The sequence below is a fragment of the Pelodiscus sinensis genome, chromosome 31 (assembly GCF_049634645.1).
Source record: "Pelodiscus sinensis isolate JC-2024 chromosome 31, ASM4963464v1, whole genome shotgun sequence".
NCBI lineage: Eukaryota > Metazoa > Chordata > Testudines > Trionychidae > Pelodiscus > Pelodiscus sinensis.
This window is the reverse complement of record NC_134741.1, coordinates 9,594,769-9,619,461: the sequence shown is the minus strand read 5'-3', so window position 1 is coordinate 9,619,461 and position 24,693 is coordinate 9,594,769. Positions and strand designations below refer to the sequence as shown.

The window sequence follows — 24,693 nt, the reverse complement described above, 5'->3', positions numbered from 1 at the left end:
TTGGGGCTGGAGGCTTGAGCCAGAGCTGTCGGCCTCTGCTGGAATTGTTCCTCCCCTCTCCTGCCTTGCTGCCTCCTTTGGCCAGCAGCGCTCAGGGGGCAGCCAGGAGAGCCAGGACCAATGTAAGGGGACTGTTACCCCTTACTAAAACTCTGTGGGAGTTTTTTGGTTTGCCAGCTCCCAGCTTCAGAAGGGGAAGGGTTCATGAGACTGACAGACCCCAGAGACAATGGAAAGCAGCCAACACTCCAGCTCAGCCTGATTGACAGGTTGTAAATGGGGATTGTTCTGGCTCTCTCTGAGCAAACAGAGAGCTGAAAGAGTAGTGCAAGCTCTAAGAAGAAGTCCTGCAGCGACAGAACCAGACACAGACAGCCCGAGCAGTGAAAGCTGTGTGCAGAAGAAGTCCTGCAAAAGGAACAGAGAGCTGAGAGACTGCTAAGAGGAGCAAGCTGTGCTGAGGGGCAGTTTTTGCAGCAGCAGAGCCAGGCATACACAACTCAAGGAGAGCAGACCCTGTGGTGAGCAGCAGACTGGCAGTGCTCAGAGAGCCAAAAGGAACAGAGAAGCAACACAAGGAGCTGGAGACTGACAAGGCAGCACAGCCTGCAGCTGGATGTGGTGAGCACCTGGGACCAGCAAAGTGTGGGGAAAGGCTCTGGACTGGGAGAGGAGTCTGGCCACGTCGAGCTTGAGACTGTGTGGTCACTACCAGAGCTAGCGTGTCCAGCCTGTAGCCCCCCCCTGCAGCATATCCAAGGCCTCTAAGAAAGGGACTGTGGACTGTCCTTACACTCTGCAGACTGCTGTTTTGATGTCCCTGTGCTACAGAGCAGGGCTGTGTGTTCTCATTTAACAATTCTCATTTTGTCTTATTTTTTTCTCTTTAATCAGTTGTTGTTTAATAAATTGTATTTGCTTTGAACCTTATGAAGTGATCACTGGACCAAGAAGGCCTGCAGTGTAAAGAGAGCACCTCGGAGTGGGGACACCCTAACTCCTGCCCCTAGTGACTACAAGGCCGGGGATTAAGCCCCAGGAAACCTGGGCCCAGCCTTGTTGGGGTTTCAAGGGCTCCGCTACTCAGGAGAGTGGAGGGGGAGCCCTCAGGATCAGGGAGCCATGGGGTAAAGGAAGTGGGAGCGGGGACTCAGATCCTTTTGCTGGTTCATTTCACCGGGGTGTATAGAATCCAGGAAAGTTCCCCACAATAGCAGGACCATTCCCCCGCTTACACAAAGGGCAGAGGAGGCCAAGGCCAAGGCACAAGCTCCTCAGAGGGGCCAGAGGCCTCTGCCAAGGGGCTTTCTGTGGTGCCGAGCAGGGGAGGGAGGCCAGGCCCAGGCAGGAGAAGGGGCAGCAAGACACTGTGTTTCTGCCTGGTTTCACTCAAGGGTCCTTCTGCAGGTGAAGCATCCATTAGAGCCCCCTGTGTTGCTGGGTTCTCCTGCCCCAACACTCACCCAAGGGCCACCTGGGCAAAGCAGCCTGCCCCAGGCCCCCTTCCAAAGCTCAGCTGGCAGAGCAGAGGCCTGTGGCTGGGGATCAGCAAAGGCTCTTAGGTTGATTTAAAAAAAAAAATAATGGAGATGGCCTATCTCCTAGAACTGGAAGGGACCTTGAAAGGTGACCCAGTCCAGTCCCCTGACTTCTCAGCAGGACTAAGTACCATCCCTGATGAATTTCTTGCCCCAAATGGCCTGTGCAAGGATTGAACTCACCATGCTGGGTTTAACAGGCCAATGCTCAAACCACTGAGCTATCCCTCCCCAAACATCTCTGTAGTCAGCATAGGGCTTGAACCCATGACCTTGGTATTGTTAGCACCAGGCTCTAACCAACTGAGCTAGCTGGGTTGCTTAGTCAACTGCAGTTGAAAGGAGAGATTCTTCTCCCTCCCCCTGGCTGCAGGTCTGGCCTTAGGACCAGGCGGCTGCCGTTGGTCTGTCCATTTGGAGCCTGGGGCTACAATTGCCAAAAAGGTTTTGGGTTCCAGCTGCCAATCTAACGTCTTAGGCTGCGCAGACCTCAAGACACGGCAGGAGCTAGAGGGGAACGGTGAACGGCTGCACTTTGGAATGGGTAGAACAGTTTGAGGGCTGTTTTGAAGGAGGGCACCATGGCTTAGTTGGCTAAAGCAGCTGCCTTGTAATCAGAAGATCCTGGGTTCAACTCCTTGTGGTGAGGCCAATGTGTCTCTTCTTTCCACCATATCCCAACACATATCTGGAGTTGTTTTTACTGTTTGCTGGTGTCCTAACAGTGGAAGTAGGATGGCAGCAAAGAGCAGGAGCAGTGTGTACTGGTGCAGGTGCCCTCTGGGTTTGATTTAGAGAGTCTTATCTAGACTTGCTAAATCAAACTCTGGGAGATGGATTGCAGCAGAAATCTCCACCTGAGTGAAGACATGGCCTAATGGTGCAATTAGTTAGATGCTGACCACAGCCAGTCTGAGCCATTCTAGTGCTCCGGGCATGTGGCTCTGCCCCCCGGCTCATGGTGCATGTGCAGCTCCACCCTGGGTGCACAGTGCATATACAGCCCCTCCCCCTCCATGCATGGAGCTTGTGGTGGCAGGATGCTCTTGTGCTGCACAGCCTGGCCCTGCCACCACCGCTGGCATGCAACCCAGGGTCCTCTGGGGCAGGCCATGCAGAGCCCCACAGCTGCATGGGGAAGGGCACTGCTGACAGGTGCTGTGGAGGTTAATGCAGCCCCAGGGAACTGCTGTAGTCTGCCAGGAACCAGGCAGGCAGTGCCTGATGGCAGCTGCCCCACTAGCTCAACCCTTAATCCAGTCCTGATGCCAACAGTAACAGCCCCACTGCTGGTAACTCACAGAGGCCCTTGCTGCCCGAGGAAGAGGTGTGGGCAAAACACAGACCACGCTGTGAACAGGATTTGAACCTGCGCAGGGAAACCCTATTGGATTTCTAGTCCAACACCTTAACCACTCGGCCATCACAGCTGTGGGTGAAGTAGATCCAGGGAAACTGGTAAATAATCCCAGTGCACAGCCCTAATGTCACCTGCCACAGAGTTCACACAGCAAACCATTGCAACAGCTGTGCAGAGGAGTCCCGGCCGTTCTGCTCTTAGGCTGCCTTGGAGGTGAGTTCTGCTTCAAGGTCTTCCCTCCTCCTTCTTGGTCTTCCTTTCCCTTTTCCTTCCTCTTCTCTTCTCCCCTTTTCCTTCTTCTTGCTGGTGTCCTTCTTGGATCCCAGTTTATAAAGAGAAATTCAAGTACCGCTTAGTTCTACCTTAACCAATTATTTTAGTATAATTTCACTATCCAGTCGGCTAAGATCGAGCGCTTCCAGCCTCTTGGAGAGCCATGTCACAGTCACAAGCCCCCAGAGACCCCTCTGGCCCTTCCAGGGATTCATCGCAGGAGCAAGCAAGTGGCAGCAAGTGCCAGGCACTCTCATGGTAGGGGCCAGAGATAAAGCTGTGGTCCAAGGAGGAGTCTCTGCAGGCCCTGCAGTCCAGGCGGAGGAATGCAGATATTTATGGCTGAATGGTTGACGGCCTTGCAAAGAAAGGCCACCTCCCCCCACCCCAGACCAAGTCAGAGCCAAGGTCAAGAAATTGCGGCAGGGGTATGTGAGGACCTGTGAGCGCAGCTCCTGCACTGGGGAAGCACCTTAGCACTGTGCATACTATGAGGAACTGGACCAAATCCTGGGGGTTGCGGAACCCTGTCTCCAGGGACAGTTGTGGAGTCTGGGACGGAGACACCTGGGCAGCAGCGGCCGCAGCTTCAGGATGACAACTAAGATGACCAGCAGCTCCAGGATGAGGAGAAGGAGGATTCCAGGAACGTCGTGACCCTCACCCTGGAACCGGGTGATACAGGAGGCTTCCCAAATGTCTTCGGGCACCCGGAAGGGAACATCAGGTGAGTGCTGTGAGGTTGCAACACACACAGGGCAGGCGGGAGAACAGGGGGTGATGCGCTATTGTGACGTGTCATGCTGATCGTAGGTTGGGGGACACCACACATGTGTGACCCCATAGAGGGCCGTCCTCCCCCCACCATGCGTGCAAGGCACCACCTGCTCCTGCAGAAGGTGCTGCCAACGGCTAATTTCCTAACACTGGATGCAAACAAGCAAGTGTAATGGGGGTGTAGCTCAGTGGTAGAGTAACTGTAGGCAAAGTGGTTCCTGGGTTCAACTCCAAGTGCCTGCTGAAAGGTTGGTCAACTTCATTGAAACCTTTGCATCTCCAATTGCATCACATTCTGAATATCTGCTGTGCAGAGATTCCTAAATTACTGCAAACCCCTAGGCTGTGTCTACACTGGGCCATTTATTCCAGAAAAGCAGCTACTTTTCTGGAATAACTTGCCAGCTGTCTACACTGGCCCCTTGAATTTCTGGAAAAGCACTGACGATCTACTGTAAAATTGTCAGTGTTTTTTCAGAAAAACTATGCTGCTCCCGTTCAGGCAAAAGGCCTTTTCCGGAAAAACTGTTCCGGAAAAGGGCCAGTGTAGACAGCACAGTAGTCTTTTCCGCAAAAAAGCCCCGATCGCGAAAATGACGATCGGGGCTTCTTTGCGGAAAAGTGCGTCTACATTGGCCACGGACGCTTTTCCGGAAAAAGTGCTTTTCCGGAAAAGCATCCTGCCAATGTAGATGCGCTTTCTCCGGAAATATTTATAATGGAAAACTGTTCCGTTATAAGCATTTCCAGAAAAGGCTGCCAGTGTAGATGTAGCCTTAATGTGTTCCTGTGTCAATGCACATAAACCAGGCAAACCATCTCAACTGAAACAAGTTCAAATCTGCTGTGTGTTTGGTTTCTATTCCCATCAGTTCAGCAAGGGTGTGATCTGAAGGTCCTTGGTCTACCTGGGCTGTGCAGTGCAGAAGAACAAGAATCACACCCAGTGGGGGAGGAATGGCCACTATCTTTCAATCTTCTGGAGTTTGATTTAGCAAGTCCAACTAAGACTCACGAAATCAAATTCAGAGTGTACCCCACCAGCTTCCAGTACTTCTGCTCTTTGGTCCCTTTGGGTTCCTGCAGTAGGGACACAGCCAGGATCAACTGACAGAGGCCAACTCTCGCTATGTAGGGTATGTTTACAGTTGCACCCTCTTTCCAAGAAGGGATGCAAATGTAAAGATTGAAAACTGTAAATGAAGCCACCAGGGACACATACAATGGGCCTGCAGAAAAATGAAACAGCTGAGCACTTTGCAGAGAACAGGCCAGAACCCTGCTTGGAGAGGCTCCATCATGCATATTTTGTGCCAGGCCAGACTGCTGGGAGGAAGCTCTGGCCACGGACTTTCCTCCCCTCTCTGTTACCTCCTGCACCTGGGATTGAAAGGGACGTGGGCTGCAGGCTGGTCCTGCCCAGCTGCCTTCCCCAGTGGGAGCAGAAAATGCTCATGGAAGGGCTCACACATTGTCCCCAATGCACTGGCCTGAGAGACTGAATTCTTGCTGCTCCTGGGTGCACCCAAATGCCCTTCTGGGGGGGCAGGTTCCCCAGCTCACACCCCTCCTGTCACACAAAGCTTGCAAACGGGGTTGATTTTCCTCCATCTCCCCTTGCTTGCTGCTGCGCTAAAAGAAATCCTGAAACCAGCCCCGTCTCCTGTCACTGGAGAGATGGCCCAGTGCTGGGATATGAGAGAGGATCCCAGTGATGCTCCTTGCAGCCCAGGAGCAGAAGGGGGCTCTGGGTGGAAGGAACCCAAGTAAAACAGGTCCCAGTGGGCATGAACTGGGCACCAGCTTGGTCCAGTTGAGTGAGGGGAGATTGGTCCCATGGTGTCAAGGGCAGCGCTCAGGACTCTGCTGCTGCTGGCAGGGAAGAAGCTGGGAGGCAAGGTGCTGGCAGCAAGAGATTCTGGCTGCCTCTTTGCCCTGGGTCTGCCAGCCGCCAGCCTACCCCAGCAGGTCCCACTGATATTTAAACTCAGATTGCAGGATTCAAAGTCCAGCATGCTGCATCTTACGCCATGGGACCGACATGGTGCAATGTGTGTGGGTACCTGGGATACTCAGTTTTCTGACTGGCCTCTGCAATCCTGGCTTCCCTCCTGCTGCTTCATCCATCTGGCTATGACTATACGGCACATTTATTTTGGAATAAGCTGGTCTCGAATAGTGATTCCAAAATAGCTTATTTCGAACTAGCACGTCTACACTGCAGGGAAACCTCAGAATAGTCCGAGGCAGGCTCCCCAGTGTAGACGAGCTACCTCGATTTAGAGCCCTGTGAAGAATAACTCAGAATGGCCCTGGGGAGGGGCTAGTTCAAACTAGCAGCAGTGGTGCAGCTACACAGGCCTTATTTTGAAATAGCTAATTTGGAACAGGTGTTATTCTTCGTAGAATGAGGTTTGCAGAAGTCGGAATAAGCCGTCTGTTACTTCAGAATTATTTCAAAATAACGGAATTGCTGTGTAGACTCAGGAAGTGGGTCTGGCCCACGAAAGCTCATCATCTAATAAACCATCTTGTTAGTCTTTAAAGTGCTATATTGTCCTGCATTGTGTAGACTCTTGCATTGTTATTGTGGAATAACGGCCATTGTTCCAAAAGAACTTCTGTGTGTGGACAGAACCTGCGCAGCCCAAGAAATGTGATTGGCAGCTCCTCCCCACAATCCTTTTGTCAATTGAAGTGCAGGTCTCTGAAGACATGGACCCAAGGTAACCACCTTGGTTGCTTTCTGTAAGGCCAAGTTGGAGGGAAAAGAATGGGTCCTTCAAACTGGAGTTGAACCAGCAACCTAAGGATCACTTGCCAAACACACACTACAGTCCTCCGCTCTGCCAGCTGAGCTATTGAAGGGTGCATAAACAATGCTAGTTTATCCAGGTTGTTCCTTTTGCAAGTCTCAGGGCAACTGCTCCCCCAAATAGATGGCATTGCTGATGAGGGGCAGAGGAGCACAGGTGCTGTCACAGGTACTTCACATGCAGACAGACGCCCTGAGTGAAACCTGAGCTAGATCCATCCATGTCACAGCAAAAGGAAGAAAGTTGGGTTCTTCTCATGTGTCTCCTTTGTTCCAGAGTCTCTAGGGGTGTGGCACCGAAACCTTTTGTGCTGGCCACAATGTTTTCCTTTATTTAAAATGAAGTTTGATCAACTAACATGAGACAGTTCAAACGCTTAATTGTTTAATGATTGAAATTAAACTTTTCTCCCCAGCTGCAGCCCTAGCGAAATGGCTGGGTTGTGATTATGTCATTAGTGGCGAGTGTCCATTAGTAACCAAGAGTCCATGGAAAGGTTTGGGGCGGGCAGGGGCTCAGCAAAGGGGTGGGGTGTTGGGGAAGGGACGGGATAGACCCTGGCTTGCCCTGACATTTAAAAGGTGACCTTGGGGGCATGTGGCCCCCTGAGCAGCCTCTGATGTTCCCTGTGTGAGCCCCAGAACCACCCCTGAGTGACGGGGGAAGGGAGAGCAGCTCACACATGCCAAGGGGCTGGCCAGGGGCAGGACATGAGCCTGCAAGGCAGCAGTGACATCACAAGGGCCTTGTGCAGCACCTCAGCTCATTGGCTGGGAGGCAGTGACCTCACAGAGGGTCCATGGCAACAGCCAGGTGGGACAGGCTGCAGGGCTGGGGCATCTCAGAGACCCCCATGGCCTGGCTGCCTGGAATCTCCTTTGTGAGGTTTCCCCTTGAGGGCAGAAGGGATTGAGGGTCCCATCTGGGAGCGTCTCTGTGGAGATTTCCCCTTTCCCCAGGCTGCAACAGGAGGGGCTGGGGCAGGCAGGGTTACAGGAGGGGGTAGCACTGAACTGAAGAGAGAGCTGGGAGAAGCAAGAGGAAGTGCTGCAAACACCCGATGAAGATGGGATTCAAACCCATGCATGCAGAGCACAATGGATTAGCAGTCCATCGCCTTAACCACTCGGCCACCTCATCTGAGCTGTTAGGACTTGTTACCAATTACCCAAAGCCATCACTGCCAGGAACCTTTGTGCCACTTGCTGGCTGGCCGAGGACACCCAGGGCGGGAAGGTTTTGCCTTTTCACAATGTTCCCTGGGCTGTTGTACAAAGCTCAGTGCTGGTAACAAACCCAAACATCCCCTGGCTACATCTACCCTGTAGGCTTCTTACACAAGAACTGTTTTGTGTAGGAGTTCTTATGCAAAACGTCTTGCGCAAGAGCACATCCACATTGCCATGTGCTTTTGCACAAGAATGTCCGTGGCAATGTGCACGCTCTCTTGTGCAAGAAATCTCTGATTTTAACCATAGGAGTTTCTTGCACAAAAAACCCCTGTTGCCCATTCATACTACCTTCTTGTGCAAGAGCTCTTGCACAAGAGATTATTCCTCATGGGGAGAGGAATAACTTTTGCACAAGAAGCCCTCTTTTCCTACGTTTTGCCATAAATTTGCTTGCACGAGAATGTGCATGCAGTGTAGATGCTCCTCAAGTTTTTGCGTAAGAACGGCCATTCTTGAGCAAGAAGCCTGCAATGTAGACGTAGCCCCTGGGTGCCCAGAGACGGGCTGTCTAGTCACAGTCTGGCTCGGCGCGCGCTCTGCAATGGGAAGATGTCCACGGAGCAGGCAGATGGCAGCGGCACACGGCTCTGGTGGGCCCAGCATCCAGAGGAGCGTTTCCGATATGAGTGTTTACTGACAGTGTCTGTCTCTGGTCTGATTTCACAGTGTGGTGAGACACTGGCACCCACAGCAGCATGGAAGGGGTGGCTGGAGGGAGTGGCTGGCGGGCGGCCGGTAGGAGCAGTGGCAAGTGGGCAACGGAGCGGGTGAACCTCATTTGCATATCTAATGAGCCACCATTGTTGTGGAAGAGGCTCTTGTGCCAGGGTACGTCTAGACTACATGCCTCTGTCATCAGAGGCATGTAGGTTAGGCTACCCGACATAGGAAAATGAAGTGTTTATTTAAATAATACTTGTGCAAGAGGGCCAGTGTAGACAGGGAAGGAATTTTTTGCGTAAGAAAGTCCCAATTTGCAAAATGGTGATCGGGGATTTCTTGCGCAAAATCGCGTCTAGACTGGCCACAGATGCTTTTGCACAAAAGCACTTTTTGCGCAAAGGCACCCATGCCAATCTAGACGCTCTCTTGCGGAAATACTTTTAAAGGAAAAACTTTTCCGTTAAAAGCATTTCCGCAAAATCATGCCAGTGTAGACACAGCCACCGTGTTTAAAGGCAGAGCTGACTAGAATCAATTGAGAGTCCTTGTCTTGTCTCAGTGATTGCTTGAGCAAATATCATTGATAAAATCTTGTGTAGACTGACCTTGGACTCAACATGCAGGCAATATGTGTTAAAGGGCAGTGCAAAGGAGGCAGTGAGGTACCATATTACCTAATGAAATCATTGGTGCTGAAATAACTAAGGACTGGAATTTGACCACAGAACTGACACTTTCTTAACAGACTCCATTTTTGCTATTTAAAAGGTAAATCAATGTAACAGAAAACTGCAACGCTCTCTGGTAACTTTTTAAAAATCAAACTTTAAACTTTATTGAAAAGATTGGAGAGTTTGCAATTGAAAATATTTGACCTATACTTAAGGCAACTGATTTAATTTTGTGTAAAATTTTGCATCATAAAGGATGGCATTTTTTTTTTAATGTTCAACTATATTGATATACATTTTGGTCAGATCTACTTCTGATGTGATATTTGGGTGTGGTTGTGGTTTAAGTGTCCTTTTTTTTTTTGCTCTACAAAAAATTCTGGGTGGTGGGGCCCTGCCAAAACTATTCGAATTGGGCCCCGCACTTCCTAAAGCCGGCCCTGTGCCCCACAACCTGTGGCCTCAGCACAGGCCTCCAGCCACTGGACCAGGGCCCTGGCTGCCAGAGTGGGCCCTGACTCCCCCCCCTCCCCCTCACTATGTGGCCACAGCAGGCCCTGGCTCCCCCGCCCCCCAGAGTAGCCCTCACCACACAGCAGGCCCTGGCTCCCCACCTGAGTAGCTCCCCCGCCCTGTGGCAGACCCTGGTTTCCCCAGCCCCACCCAAGTAGCCCCCTCACCATGCAGCATGTCCTGGCTCCCTGCCTGAGAAACACCTCCCACCCCCACCATGTGGTATGCCCTGGGCCCCCATCAGAGCAGGCCCCAGCCCCCCGCCATGCGGCAGCCCTTGGCTCCTCACTGGAGCAGCACCCCCCACACCTCCATGCAGCAGCCTCTGGCTCCCCACCAGAGCAAACCTCCCCACCACGCAGCAGGCACTAGCCCCCCAGCAAGCCCCAGCTGCCAGAGCAGGCCCTGGCCCCCTCACCACATGGCCGGAGCAGGTTGCCACCATGTGACCTCAATGCAGGCCTCAGTCTCTGGACCAGGACCTCTATTTCCCCCTACCCCCCACCACGAGGGCCACAGCAGCCCCCGCCCGCGAGAGCATGCGCCACTCACCTCTGTGGAGGAGGGAGGGAGGTGGGTGGAGAATTTTTTGTGCGCGGCTGTGCAGGTGCACACCTTAGAGGGAACGCTGCCCGGCACTTTTCAGCGCTGTCCCTCAGCCAGGGTAGAGAATCCCTTCGAGTGCAGGACACGTGTTCCGAGGACACGTAAATCTCTTTGTGGCCTTTGCAATAACCAGCTCTGCCACATCTACCCTGGCCCATGATTGCACAGATTATAGGATCCCACCCCTTTAACGCCCGGGGTGTCCACACTGGCCTAGCAAACCACCGCCACAAGAGACACGGCCCCTCCTGCTCGACATTACTTCGAAGTAACAGCTCGCTGTTGCAATGCGCATGTTGTTATTTCGAAATAAAGTCAGTTATTCTGAAATAACGCTGCTGTGCAGACATCCCCTAAATGTATGACAAACAAAACTGTGATCTTTTCCATTGATCTGTGGCTGGGAAGAAAGCAAACTTCACCACACTCCATGTTAGGAGTCATTATGTGCCAGCATCTTTAATACAATTAAGTTAATTTGTTGTGACTCAGTAAAAGAATCCCTTCTCTATTTCTTTACCAAACTGCATTTGTTGTGTCTTTATAACCAAGGACATGAAGAGCCCAACACTGCATTGAAATCAACGCACGCTGGCTGCGAATAATATTTCTATAGAAAAATAAACTAAACAGGATATTGCAGCAAAGATTTCTATGGAGAGGAAGGCAGGATGTCAGGTTGAGGACAGAGCGGTGTTAATTGATGCAAGAGCAGGCAGGGAGGGGCCATATCTTGATTACCAGAGATCTGTAGCTAGACAGTTGAAAATCGCAGGAGTTAATGCAGCCAGAAATTCAAAGAATATTATAAAATCACGTGAATCTAATGAGATTGGTTAATTCATTCTATGTTTTTTTTCACCTATGAATGTTAAAGGTGCAGCGCAGTATGGGGTGTATGAGCCCTGCTTTCTAGAGAGAGCTGGTCAGGGCAAGAGAGTGAGGGAGCAGCTGCACATGTGTGTGGCTGCACTGGTTATGACACATGGACATTGTCACTGAACTGTCTGTGTGACGGGGTGAAGCAACCCCGCCACTCACCAGCGGCGCAAGGTACGGGCCAGGGCGAAGGGTCCGCGGGTGCCGGACGCCGGGGAAGAGGCGCGTCATCAGCGTGCGCCCGGGAGTGACGCTGACGTCACGGGCGCGCGTGGACAGGACCGGGAGGAAAACTCGGAAGTGGGGGGAGCCTGGGAACAACAGGGGAGGGAGGACAGTATAAAGGGGGAGACACGAACGAGGACTGTGGGAGGAGAGGGAGAACGGAGCATGGGACAGTAGGAGGGGAGGAGAAGAGAGACGCCGGGTCGTAACGCCGGCGGAGTGGAAGCGGCCCAGGGCGGGCCATGAACCCCGGGAGCAGGTGTGTTTGGGGTACACACCCCCCTGCTACCGCCAAGAGCCACGCTCTTGGCGTTAGGGCCCTGGGTCGGGGTCCGGAGAGAGGGTGGGCCCGGACCCCCCACTCTGCCCCACAAAGGGCTGTGAACTCGAGCCGGTCCGGCTCCCACCTCAAGGAGCCAGAGATGGGGGGGGGGGGGGGGGAGACGGTGGGTCGATTCATGACAGTCTGACAATGCCATAACGAATTGTGTTCACAGAAATGTTTCAGATTGCTTGAAGTGCCACAGCTGACATACACACAATGCCCTGTAAATAAGTCAAACATCGATATAGCTGTAAGGGAAGAAAAAGGTCAAAAATTCCATTTCTAAAAATAGATTTTTAATAAAAAGTTGGTGAACTGTAAAAGAAAAGGTTCTTGTGCTGACACCTTGTTACAATAACAAGTTTCTAAATTAGAAAACGTTTTTTCTTTCATATTTGACACTGAGATTTCACAGCAGTAGAAAACTCTGACAGGAGTGAAAGTTCCCTCCCCCCTCATCTGGGGCAGGGGACGGGGCAAGGTGAGGGCAGCAAACCCCACCCACTGTCTGGCCATGTTTCTTACCAGCCTCACCCTGTGCTGGGGTGGAGCACACCTGGGTCAGGGGGTAAAAGCAGCCTGGGCTCCTTCCAGCCAGCGGGTCCCATTCACCTGGCCTGGGCTGGGCTGCCAGGTGTCCGGTTTTCCACTGGAGGCTCCAGTTGCAAAGGGAAAGGGGCAGTGACCGGCTGGCTCAAAACATCCAGGTACTTGCAATAACTGGCCCCGCCCTTGAGGGAAGAGCCGCAGCGCTGGGAGGGGCCAGTCGGTGCCGCGGGGTCACTGTCAGGGGCAGGGATTCCCTCCCGCCTGGGCCGGCACCGGGCAGATGGTCAGGGGAGCCGCGTTGGTGCCCCCGGCGTTGAGAAAGGGACTGAAATAGGGGCGCAGCGTCCCGGAGAAGGTGCCGGTGAAGGTGAAGAGATGGGACCCGTCAGTCACATTGTAAAACGAGACCTCGCCCGCCTCGTAGTCCAGGAAAACCCCCACCCGGCTGGGCCTGGCGCTCACGGGGAGGGGGGTCCAAGGGGAGGTGCAGGCCTTGTATCCCCCGTCCCTCAGCACGACGACCCAGCATCCATCCCCAGGTGTGTATGTGATCTTCCCCTTCCTGCTCACAGATTCCCTGCAGACCCCCAGGTCCCAGCCTGTCTTGTCTCCCACCTCCACCTCCCAGTAACCCCTCCCCCCTGTGAACCCCTCGGCACCCAGCACACAGGGACAAGGGTCAAATCTCTCGGGGTTGTCGGGCAGATCCTGGCGCGTGTCTCCGTGTCTCACACGTTTCCGATCCTCAGACAGGACGAGTTTGGGATGAGCCGTGTCTGGATCCAGAGTCACGTCCACTGGGGAGAGAGTCTCAGAGTCAGGGCCGGGGGCAGGGGCGGGTCTCTGGGCTAAGGGGGAAATTAACCTGCCCCCCCCGTTAATCGCTGTGCGGGGGGGGGGGGGGGTTATTACCTGAGGGGAGTCAGGCCCCTCTGCCCGTGAGGAGACACAGAGCGGGAAAAGGGCAGGAGGAGCGGGGGAGGGGCGGCAAGCTGACAGTGGGGGGAGGGGCAGGGTAATGCTGGCAGAGGAAGGGGGAGGGGCAGATGATGGGGCAGAGGGGGAGGGATGGAGCAGAGGGAGCAACCGTAGGGCCAATGTGGGGCAAGAGGAGCAGGCACAAGGGGACAGAGGGGTGAGGGAAGGGGCAGTCCCCTGGGGGGCTGGGTGGAGGGGCAGATGCAAGGAGGGCAGAGGGAGGGGTGGACACCAGGGGGCAGAGGGGGAGGAAGGGAGCAGAGGGGCACAGGGGAGCAGACAGAGGGGTGTGGGGAAGGGCAGGCCCTATGGAGGCAGAGGGGGGAGGAGATGTGGGCACCAGTGCGGCAGAGATGGGGTGGGGCCTGCACCACAGGACCCAAAGGGGGGCCCAGGGAGGAGACCCCCGGCAGGCCGAGGGGCAAAGGGAAGAGCATGCACCAGGGAGGCAGATTCCCAGGGGCGCTGTGAGCGAGACACGAGGAGTCGTCCTTCCACTTTGCCCTGCGCTGATCAGGCCTCAGCTGGAGTCTTGTGTCCAGTTCTGGGCCCCACATTTCAGGGGAGAGGTGAAGAAATTGGAGGGTCCAGAGAAGAGCAACAAGAACGATGAAAGGTCGAGAGAACAGGAGCTAGGAGGGGAGGCTGGAGGAATTGGGCTTGTTTAGTTTGGAAAGGAGAAGACAGAGGGGACATGAGTTTTCAAGTATCTAAAAGGGTGTCACAGGAGGAGGGAGGGAAATTGTTCCCCTTGGCCTCTGAGGACAGGACAAGCAGCAATGGGCTTAAACTGCAGCCAGGGAGGTTTAAGTTGGACATGAGGAAAAAGTTCCTGCCTGTCGGGGGGGTGAGACACTGGGTAAATTGCCTGGGGAGGTTGAGGAGTCTCCATCCCTGGAGATATTGAAGAGCAGGTTGGACACCTGTCAGGGAGGGGTTAAAGGCAGGGGGTAGAGGGGGAGCAGACGGGCAGGCAGCAATGGGGCAGGCACCAGGGCTAACAAAGGCCAAGGGGAAACAGTGAAGGGAAAGGGCAGGGGAGGGGTGGGGAGGTGTCAGTGGGGCAGGGGAGGGACAGGCTGATGCTAGAAGGGGGAAGGGGAGGGGCAGATGAGAGGGGCAGAAGAGGGCTATTGGGGGGGGCAATAGGAACAGGCACCATGAGGACAGAGGGGGGTGAAGGGAGGGGCAGGTTCCTGCTGGGATTTCCCTAGGACCCCCGGGGGGGGGGGTGTACACCAGTGCTCCCTCCAGCTGTTCCTAGCCGTGTGCGGAATACATTTTGTGACGTGCACTGAGGCGCGCCCAGGAGACACACGGGCTGTGGCCATGCAAACGCTCTGCTAATCCACTGGGTGGCTCCTGACTCTCCCCTGAGCGTGCAGGGCAGGTGTGACAGCAGGGCCCGGACGAGCTCTCCCGGCTGCTGTCTGTGCCGGTGTCAATGGGGCTGGTCCAGCTGCCCTGGCCGACCCACTGATGTGTAAGCAGGGTCTGCATGAGCCCCCCTTCCCCCAGACAGTTCATGAGGAGCTGGATAGGAATGATGCCAGTACCAGGCCCGGACGGAGGCATGGGTGAGCCGGGCAGCTGCCCGGGGCGCCAACCGATGGGGGACGCCTGATGGCAGCTGTAAGGGGTGTGCGGTGTCCCTTAGAGCTGCCATCAGGCACCGGGCACCGGCTCCCACAGCGCCGGCCTGCCTGCATCCCCGCAGTGCCGGCCAGCAACGCCCTTCATCCCATGGCTGCGGGGCCCTACACATAGCCAGGCCGCGCATATTGCCAGGGACACGCCTGCCCTACCTGGGGACCGGCCCACAGAGCTGTCTGAGTGACGGGCAGCAGCAGAGCTGGGCTTGGCCTGCGTGGGGGAGGGACCCTCAGCACCGAATCTGTGCTGGGGTTTGCCAGGGCTCAGCTCCCGCCCCTCTGGGCTCCCAGCCCCGGCACCTCTGGGCTTACAAAGTCCTGCAGCGCCCTCCAGCCTGAAAATTACTAGATTGGTTGTTGGTTTCTCAGGTGCTACAGGAGTACTCGTTGGTTTTTGAGGGTTTTTAAGATACAGACGCACTTGGCCTCCTCTGGGCCTGGCACTTCCCAGCCCTGGCACCTCTGGGCTTCACTCATCAGCTGGGAAAATAAACATGCTGGAGCCCGGCACTTCTCCAGTGACACGTTAAGCCCTGGCCACCCCCACACATCCTGCGCTGGAGAGCAGGGGTGGGGCTGCTGGATGCTAGTGAAAATGAGGGCCGGTGGTCCAGGGGTTTCCTAGCACCACAGGCCTGGTTTGCCGGCCCCTCTCTCCCATGCAGACAGAGCTGCCTGGACCACACGGAGCCTTTGGCTTGGTTCAGTGACAGCTGGAGCTGCAGTCACAGAGCTCTCAGGGCTGAGCCCTGCTGGGGACAGTGTCTGTGTGCGGGAGAGGGGGGCAGCCCGGCCTGCACTAGCTGCGAGGTTCCCCACTCAGAGCTGCCATTCCCAGATCTTGTGGGACCTCGAGGGATGGGCTGAGGGCACTTGGGGGTGGGCAGCAGAAGGTGCCGGGGCCGGGCGATTGGGGACGGAGCAGGAGAGGGAACGGTGGTGCAGAAACAGCAGCAGCCAGAACATGGGTCTGTGGCACTGTGTGTCAGAGACTCCAGCCTGCTGCTTTGTGCCTGGGAATCTGATAGAAAAACATGTTTCCTAGGAGGCCAAGACTTTTAAAATTCACTATTTGCCAGGGTCGTTGTGTCACGACATCGCTAGTGCGACAGGCCAGTGTCTGGGGGAGTTTCTGTGTTGACTGTGTTGTTATTATTATAATTAATATTTATGCAAAATCAGCCATATTGGGCCAGACCCCTGGTCCCTCTGCCCAGTGTCCTGCCTCCTGCCACTGCAGCGCCTGGAGCAGCCAGAGGGAATGAGCAGAGGGGGAATTGTCTAGTGATCCCTGCCTTGTCGCCCACTCCCAGCGTCCGGCGCACAGAGGTTGGGGACACTCAGATCAGGCTGGCGCATCCCTGCCCAACCTGGCTCAGAGCCAGGGACGGAGCGACCCTCCGTGAACGGATCTTGCTCTTTCTGACCATGCTGTCACTTTGGCCTTCACCCCACCCCCGGCAGAGCCCCGCCGGCCGACTGCGCTGCATGAGGAAATGCTGCCTTTGTGTGGGTCAGTCTCGCTGCCTGGTCACGTCACTGGGTGCCCCTGGCTCCTGTGTGCAGTGTAGGGGAAATGACACTTCCTGACTCACGTTCTCCTCCCCTGCCAGCATCCTCCAGGCCTCACGTGACCCCAGGGGCAAGGAGGGGGTGGGAGACGAGGCAGGTGACAAGGGGAAAGAGAGAGGTGAGAAGGGGATGGGGGGGCAGACCCCAGGGGGCAAAAGGGCAGCAAGGGGAAGGTGGTTATCAAGGGGGGGAGGGGCATGAGGGGTGGGTGCCAGGAGAACAGAGACGGGCCAGGGAAGGAGCAGTCCCGAGGGAGGGAGGGAGGGAGGGAGGGAGGGAGGGGGGCTGAGCAGAGGGGCAGAGGCAAGCAGGGCAGAGAGCAGAGGGGCAGGCGCCAGAGGGCAGAGTGGGGACCAGAGAACAGGGCAGCACAGGGGGGAAGAGAGTTGGGTGTGGAGAAGGGAGGGCACAAGGGGGGCAGAGGAAAGGTGAGTGGAGGGACAGGACCCAGAGGTTAGAAGAAGGGGAGGGGAGGGGCAGGATCCAGAGGGGAGGGGAGGACACCAATGAGCTAGAGGAGATGGGAGGGGAAGGGGAAAACATTAGGGGACCCAAAGGGGGCCAAGGGTGGGGACTTGCGCGGGGAAGCAGCAGGGAGAGGTGGGGCCAGAGGAGGGAGCACAAAGGGGCTGGCACCAGTGGTTTGGGGAGGGGGAGGGTGCAAGTGTCAGGAGGCAGAGGGGAGGGGCAGAATTAAAGGGAAGGTGGAAGGGGGTGGGGATGTGAGGGAAGGGGCAGGCACAGGGGGTGAGGGAAGGGCTCATGCTGAGGCCTAGGTGGGGCAGATGCCAGGGGCTAGAGGGGTGGGAAGAGGGGCAGGTGCCAGGGGGTGGGAGGGCAAGGGAAGGGTGGATGCCAGGGGCTACAGGGTACAAGCAGAAGGTGCCAGGGCTCAGGGGTGCAGCCTGGAGTGTGACAGGCACCAGGGCCAAGAAGGGGCCAGGTGTGAAGCAGCTATTGGAGGTTGAAGGGGGCAAGGGAAGGGAGGGCACCAGGGAGAGGGGGAGGAGCAGGTGCCAGGGGACAGAAGGGGGAAGGGACGGGCAGACAAAACAGAGGGGGAGGGGAGAGCGGGGTGGGTGCTGGGGCAGAGGGAGTGAAAGGGGGGAGCATGATGCAAGTCACATGTGAGGATGCAGGGGGTGTAAGGAGAACTGGGGCAGAGGGCGGTGAGGGGGTGGGCACAGAAGAAGGAGGCAGGGGGCAGGCACTGGGGGGCAGTGAGGGAAGGGGGAGGCACCAGGAGGGTGTGGGGGAGGGGAAGGGGGAGGGCAGGTGCCAGGGGGATGGAGGGGTGGAGCGTAAGGACAGACAGAGGGAGGAAGAGGAGGGGAGGGACAGGTCTCCACTTCCCTGGCCCAGCCCCTCCCCCAGGGCTCCTAGGAGGGGCAGGGCAGCAGAGGATGGGAGGGGGTGCAATTGCAAACCAATGGGCTGTTACCAATGAGGGCAGTGGGGAGGGGAGGGGCCATTTCCCGCCCCCTCCACCTGGGAGAAGCTGCACTGGGGCCAGTCCCAGTTCTCACCCACGTGGCTGCACTGGGGGTTTGCACGGGGGCAGCTGCATCAGTGCAAGGGAACCCGGCTCCCACGGCCTCGGACGCTGCTGTGCCGGGGCCATGCCCCTCCCCTCACTGAGTTATGGGTCAGTAACTGCAGGTCGCTGGGGGCTGGACTCTGGGTTCCCAGGTGGGGCTGCCCCACTGAGCTGCAGAGCCAGTCTCACCCCCACGCTCTGCCCAGGGCCGTGTTTAGACCCGGGGAGCATCTGCAGCAGCAGAGACTGAGGGGACCCAACGTCAGACCCCCGGAGCCCAGCGGTTCCAGCCCCCACCTGAGGGGGGACCCACATTCCCATCCCTGCCCCGCCCCACACAGGGATGGGACCTGGGACTCCCAGCTGGGTCCCAGCCCCTGGGCTACAGGCTGGAACGGAAGCGGCGGCACCTGGCTCTGTCCATGGACACTCGCCAGCAAACTCAGCCTGGGGCCGGGAGCAGTTTCACTGGACCCCAAATCGAATTGTTCTGCCGATGAACCATTAGCTCCCGATTGCCCAGCCCCTCTGCAAACCTGCCTGAGCAGCTGAGGCGCCCAGGCCCCAGTGACCGGCAGGGACGGACTGTCCCCAGCCCCAGCCCCACGCGGTGACGGGCAGGCCGGGCTCAGGGCACCAGCTGGGACACTCCAGAGCGGCTGTGAGATGTGCCCTGGCCAGGAAAATCCCCCCAGCCCTGATCTCAGCCCACAGACCCGGCTGCCAGTGGAGACTCGGCTCCAGCCTGAACTCTCTGCCCAGAGCGACGTGTCCCCTGGGCCCTGCGAGCGGCACAGACCCTCTACCACTGCCCCGGCGTCTCCCAGCGTGGGCACTGGCTACACAGCCCCCCTCATAGAGCCCAGGAGGGCAGCTAGCAACTGCCCCAGACACCCTCCTGGCTCCCCTCGTCCAGCCCTGGGGCAGACACGCTGGGGGTCTCACACCGGGCTCTGCAGACATGGCAGGTTTGGCTACACAGGTGGGCAGCGCGTCCCAGAGCCGGGAGGGGCAGACTCTGGTTGTGGGGTTCGTGCCCCAGCACTAAATAGCCCTGAAGAGCTTGGGGGGCTGTCACTGCCGATCTCACACGACCTTCTCTACTGAGCCCCCCCAGGTATCAGGGCCTGCGCCCGGCCTGTGCTGACCCAGCCACCCCCGTGTTGTGTGCTCCCCGCGGCTTGGAGACTCACTGCCCTGGGCCAAGCAGACAGACCCCTTGGCTACTGCGCTGTTTTGTGCAAGAAATATGCAAATGAGGCAAAGCGTGGAATACCACCACACCTCATTTGCATAATTTACGAGCGGCCGCTTTTTGCACAAGAGACTGTTGCACAAAAAGGAGCGGTGTAGACGGTGCCTTTTTGTGCAAAAACCTCGTGTGCAAAAATGAAGCTGAATTAATTATGCAAATGAGGCATGGCAATATTCCATGCTTTGCCTCATTTGCATATTTCTTGCACAAAATAGTTCAGTACAGACATAGCCCTTTTGTTTAAACAGGAGACGGGCCCTCAGCCCAGCCCCTCTGACTTGACACGCCCGGAGTTTTCTCCCCAGGCTGCAGAGCGCCGAGGGGACCCTGCCAGGAAGCCGCCTCCTGTCCCAGACCGAGGGGGGATGAGCAGGGTTCAGGTGGGAAGCGGCTCCTGGCCTTAGCTCTGGAGTCACAACCCGGCTCCATTACACCCCCCCAGCCTCTCCCCAGGCTCCAGCTTTGCCAGCACAGTGTGTGAGGCACCCTGGCTCCCAGCCCCTGCCTGCGGGATCCCTGCAGAGGGGTGGGCCCAAGGGTCTGGGGTTATTGCTCCCCAAGGGCCGGGCCATCTCCCAGGCACGGTGCCGGAGGCGCGGTGGGGGGGCTTCCGGGAGCCAGTCTCTCCCAAGGGTGGGAGCTGGAGTCACCGACACCAGTGCAAGGCCAGTTACCTGCGAATCCTCGGGCTCGCCTGAGTCCTGGAACAAGCAGAGAGAGAGGTGAGAATTCCCACCGCAGAGCAGGGATGTCCTGGCTCCTTCCACCACCCTCGGATCTGCCCTGGCTCCCCACAGCCTCTGTCTCCCCTCGGCTGCTCTGTCCCACACTCTCCAGCTGGATTCCCCCCTGCACCGATCCCCTCGTGCCCGCTCAACCATGGAGCTGCTCTGGGTGGGGGGAACAGGCTCCCAGCAGCTGCCTTGCCCAGCCCTAAGGCAGCACCCGGGATCCTCACCTCTCTCCGCAGCCAGCGCCCCTGCAAGGGAAGAGAAAAACCCGTCAGTGGGGAGGCAGTGCCCAGGGCTCACAGCCCAGCTCTGCCCAGCGCTGCCAGTGGGTCCCTGGAGAGCAAGGCCCCGGAGCCAGCTTCTCTCAAGTGTTTCCATCCCCAGCCACACAGCCCCTGGGATTTCACACGCACAAGAACAGGAGAGGTGCCCAACTCCTATGGCCACCAGAGGGAGTTCGGGGCCCAGCTGCTCTGGGGATTCTGAAACTCCCGCCAGGCACCTGTGTGACTCACCGAGCACCTGCCCAGCTCTGAGCGTCTGGCCCAAGGGGTTCAGACACCGGGCCCAGGCGCGCGGCTGGGACTCGGGCCCTGAGTCTGTGACGTCTCCCACGGCAACCAGCTCCCAGCGTCCCCAGAAACCTTCCCCTGCCCCTCGGCCCGCGCAGGCTGGGCTGGGGGACTCTCTGCTTGGCAGCAGGAGGGGGCAGCCGTAGGGACAGCAGGGGAGGCACCTTCACTCCCCGCGCCTGTTCTCTGCCATTCGCATCCCGCTGGGATCCTGCCGTTCTGCTCAGAGCAGCTCGCCCCCCCCCCACCCTTCCAGGGCTCAGGAACCTGCCAGCCCCCCAGGAGCAGACCCTGGAGTCTCAGGAACCCGGCTGGGCCTTTCCACGCCCCTCCCCACACCCCCAGACAGTGAGAGAGGAGCCCCCAGCAGCGCCGCCCCGTACCCAGGAATCCTGTCACGGCCCCCTGGAGACTGTTCTCTCCTGGGAAGTCCCGGATTCTCTGCTCCAGCTCCGGGCACTTGGGCGCAGGATGCGGCGACGTCGCCGCCTCGCCCCTGCAGAGACACGAGGGTGTTATTGGCCTCCTGCCTCGCCCCCCCCCCCCCCCAAGCCAGACAGGGGAGCGGGTGGGGGCTGGGCCACAGGCAGAGCTCACAGGGCCTGGACCTCGGCTGCCCAGGGAGTTTTTCCTGTGGACACAGCCTGGGGGCCTCTCTCCAGCCAGAGGGAAAACAGCCCAGGCAGCACCAGGCCCAGCTCCCGCACACCCAGCCTGGCCCATGTGCCCCCCTAGGACCTGGCTGGGCCGCTCCCAGGGCTGAGAGAGGGGCCCGTTCTCCAGACCCAGCTGCTCCTCAGCTTCTCCGCTCAGCCCCCAGGGGCCGGGTCACTCGCCATGGGGTGAAGGCTGTGGGATGGGGACACTCCCCCCAAGGCCTGGCCTGGGACACTTGGCTCTTTCCCCAGAGGCCCCCTCATGGGCCAAGCCAACGCTGGGGCCGGGTCCCAGCTGGACCCTTGGGGTGACAGGCCTCAGCCCTATTAATATTCCCCTGAGCCAGCCCGGCCCCCGGGGAGGGTTGCCCATCCCAGAGCTGTGGGGCAGTCCCCTCCCAGGGTGCCTCACACCCCCACAGCGGCAGTGGCCCCAGGGCAGTGGGTACGGAGGAGGCAGGGTTCAGAGGGTATGACAGTCCCATGGTTGGTGGCTGGGGCTGGATTCACAGCCCGGACTCTGAGCCTGCTCCCAGCATGACAGGGGGTGAGGGGCAGATGGAGCCTGGACGTACCTGCTCACGGCGCTTCTCACACCCTAGAGTGGAAGGAGACAGAGCAGAGAGTCAGTGCCCATAGCCCAGCTCAGCCCCTGCCCCAAATGGCTCCCCTGCCCCACAGGTTGCTCCCCCAGGTGGCAGACCCACTGAAGGGCTGTGCTAGGGGGAGCCGAGCCCCTTTTACATCAGCTGCTTTGCAGGGGGCCAGGCCCACTTTTTCATCAGCCTTCCCAATGGGCCAAACTCCTGCCTCTCTGCAGCCCTGGGGCCCCAGCCCTGCAGCCACCCCGGGCCCTGCTCTCTGCGCTGAGTTACCCTGTGAGCCCCCAGTGACTCAGGGGGTCCCCTCCCCACACTGGGCTCCGGGCACATCTGACCCCAACTCACCTGCAGCAATTCCAGCGCCGGCTGCCGACACGTCTCCTCCAGCTCCAAGATCAGGGCGCTGAGCCGGGAAATCTCCTCACCCAGGCGAGCGGCGTGTTCCTCCCTCCTCCTCCCAATCTCCTCGTCCAGCTCCCCCAGCCGGGCCAGCAGGAGGCGCTCTTGCTCCGCCAGGAACTGCCGCAGCCGCTGGCACTCCCAGCGCACCAGCTGTCGCTCCACATCTGTCTACCTCTGGGGGTGCAGAGCGGGCGGGGCCGGGACACGAGTGAGAGGGGCCGTGGAAAGTGGCAGGGCCTTGTCCGGGCTGCGCAGAGCGTTTCACTCTGTGTCTTTGCCAGGCCGGCTGGGTCTGGCCCAGGACTTGTCCCAGGGCAAAAGTGTCACCGAAAATCACCCCAACCTCTGTCACGACACCAAAAGACTGAGGTGCAGCCCAGGCCGTGGGAAATGGGGCCCAAACCAGCCACTGGCATCCCTGGGGTGTCTGACACTCACACCCGGGGGTCAGCACAGATCTCCCCTCAGCCTGACCCTGCCACAGCTGGGCACATGCAGCACTTTGACAGGCCTCACCCCTGACCTCCGCAGGAGAGAGGCAGAGCCAGAGGCTGCTCCCAGCTACCCGGGGGTGAACCCACTGACCCCAGTGGGAACTAACACCAGGGTAACAGAGGAGCCTGACCCAAACCCCAGTGGGGTCACTCTCCAGATTTACACCAGGTAGCTGCGAGTGGAGGCTAGGGTTGCCACGTGTCCGGTTTTTGCCTGACCCGTCTGTTATTCGGGTCTCCCACTTGGTAAAAAAACTCCTAAAATACCAGACATGTGAAATGTCCAGTATTTCCTATTTCTCTTGGACGGAAGCCAGGCAGGGACAATTTTCCCCTGTCGTGTCTGGCGTAGGTGGGGGAGTGAGGAGTACGGGGCCATTTAAAGGTGAAGCGCCTTCCCCCCCCCCTTTTTTTTTTTGCTTAATAACTTTGGTCTCCCCCCTTTTTTTTCCTCAACATAATTTTTTCCCAGTGTTTTGTTTTTGGAGGGAGAAGGGGGCTGTTTGGTATTTTTTGTTAAACCATCTGGCAACCCTAGCGGAGGCTGCCCCCCATGGGTTCAGGTGACTCTGAGCTGTGTCCCTGCACCGACCCTGAAACTCTTTAACCTTCTGAATGACCCAGACACCAGCCAGCACAGAGACATACCCCCCCCTGCTGTCACTGCTTCCCCCTCCCCCCCGCCCCAATGCAAAGCGGCTGGGCAGGGCCAGGCACCTACCAGGAGCCTCTCGCTCTCCTCGGCCCAGTCGGATTCCAGGCCCCGGAGCGCGTCTCTCTCCTCCCGCAGACGCTGCAGGCAGCTCAGGATTTGCTCCTGCAAACACAGACAGCGGCGCTGGGGGCTGCTTGCGGCCACTGGCTCGTGCCCAGCAAGAACAGCGCCACGGAGCAGTGAGGCTGGGGGAGCAGGTCCCCCCCTCTCCAGCCCACGGTAACTGCCCAGCAGCGCTGCTGGGCCTGGCCCAGCTCCATGTGACTGGGTGCAGTTCCCAGGCAGGCCCCTGGCTCTACCCAGGGCAGGTCAGACACACGCAGGAGGCTCTGTCGCTGCAGAGAAATTGCCCCTGTAAGTCTGGCCCTTACCTTGCACTCCTGGGCAGCCTCCTCGATGGGCACCGCCGTGTGGGCGCGGTGAGCCCGGGACTCTCTGCATATCACACAGATGGGGTCTTGATCCTCCTGGCAGAAAAGCTTCAGGGCCTCCTGGTGCCTCTCGCACCCTGGCTGCCCCTGGGGTGCTGGCCCCACCGGGAGCCGCAGGCGTTTCACCAGCTCCACCAGGTTCCCCAGCTGGTAGTTGGGCCGCAGGTGTCTCTGCGGGATGGTCTCTCTGCACTGGGGGCAGGAGAAGTTCGGCTCCGACTCCCCCCAGCACCGGCTGAGGCAGGCCCGGCAGAAGTTGTGCCCACACTCAATGGTCACCGGGTCTGTGAAATACTCCAGGCAGATGGGACAGGTCACCTCGTCCTGGAAGCTCCCAGCCAGGTCCCCGGCAGCCATGGCCACTCTGCAACCGGGCCCTGCAGGTTAGTTTCGTTTCCTGAGAGTAAGGAAGCAGCGTAGCCTGTTCAAGCTGCCTTCTTTTTTTAAAAGCAGGTTGCAAACTGGGAGCCAATCACACTCGCCGGACGGAAATGAAGAAAAAAAAAACGCCACAGAAGTCAGAGCCCCAGAAATGCCCCAAACAAGCACCAAGCTACCTAAGAAAACTCCCAGGCAGTTACAGACACACAGACCCTTGCCTGGTTAAAAGTCTCAGGGGGAGCCGTGTTAGTCTGTAACTAAAAGAAGCTTAAAACCCAACAAGCTTTT

General features: G+C 57.8%; 1 protein-coding gene and 3 non-coding genes across 4 annotated transcripts; all 4 read right to left on the bottom strand.

Annotated features, from left to right (window-relative positions):
• Positions 1 to 2,886: 2,886 nt before the first annotated feature.
• TRNAS-AGA (transfer RNA serine (anticodon AGA)) lies at positions 2,887 to 2,968 on the bottom strand. Its single transcript has one exon. It is a non-coding gene; the product is annotated as a tRNA-Ser (tRNA).
• Positions 2,969 to 6,726: 3,758 nt separating this feature from the next.
• Positions 6,727 to 6,816, bottom strand: TRNAY-GUA (transfer RNA tyrosine (anticodon GUA)). Its single transcript is given in 2 exon segments — positions 6,727 to 6,762; positions 6,780 to 6,816. It is a non-coding gene; the product is annotated as a tRNA-Tyr (tRNA).
• A 1,006-nt stretch (positions 6,817 to 7,822) lies between these two features.
• TRNAS-GCU (transfer RNA serine (anticodon GCU)) lies at positions 7,823 to 7,904 on the bottom strand. The gene has a single exon. It is a non-coding gene; the product is annotated as a tRNA-Ser (tRNA).
• Positions 7,905 to 12,152: 4,248 nt separating this feature from the next.
• Positions 12,153 to 24,483, bottom strand: LOC142821550 (zinc finger protein RFP-like). Its single transcript, XM_075912812.1, has 7 exons — positions 23,965 to 24,483; positions 23,600 to 23,695; positions 21,956 to 21,978; positions 21,108 to 21,220; positions 20,380 to 20,400; positions 20,096 to 20,122; positions 12,153 to 13,224 (listed from the first exon to the last, which is right to left on the bottom strand). The coding sequence occupies exons 1-7, from the start codon at positions 24,379 to 24,381 to the stop codon at positions 12,665 to 12,667; spliced, it is 1,257 nt and encodes a 418-aa protein (XP_075768927.1). The 5' UTR covers positions 24,382 to 24,483; the 3' UTR covers positions 12,153 to 12,664.
• Positions 24,484 to 24,693: the final 210 nt, after the last annotated feature.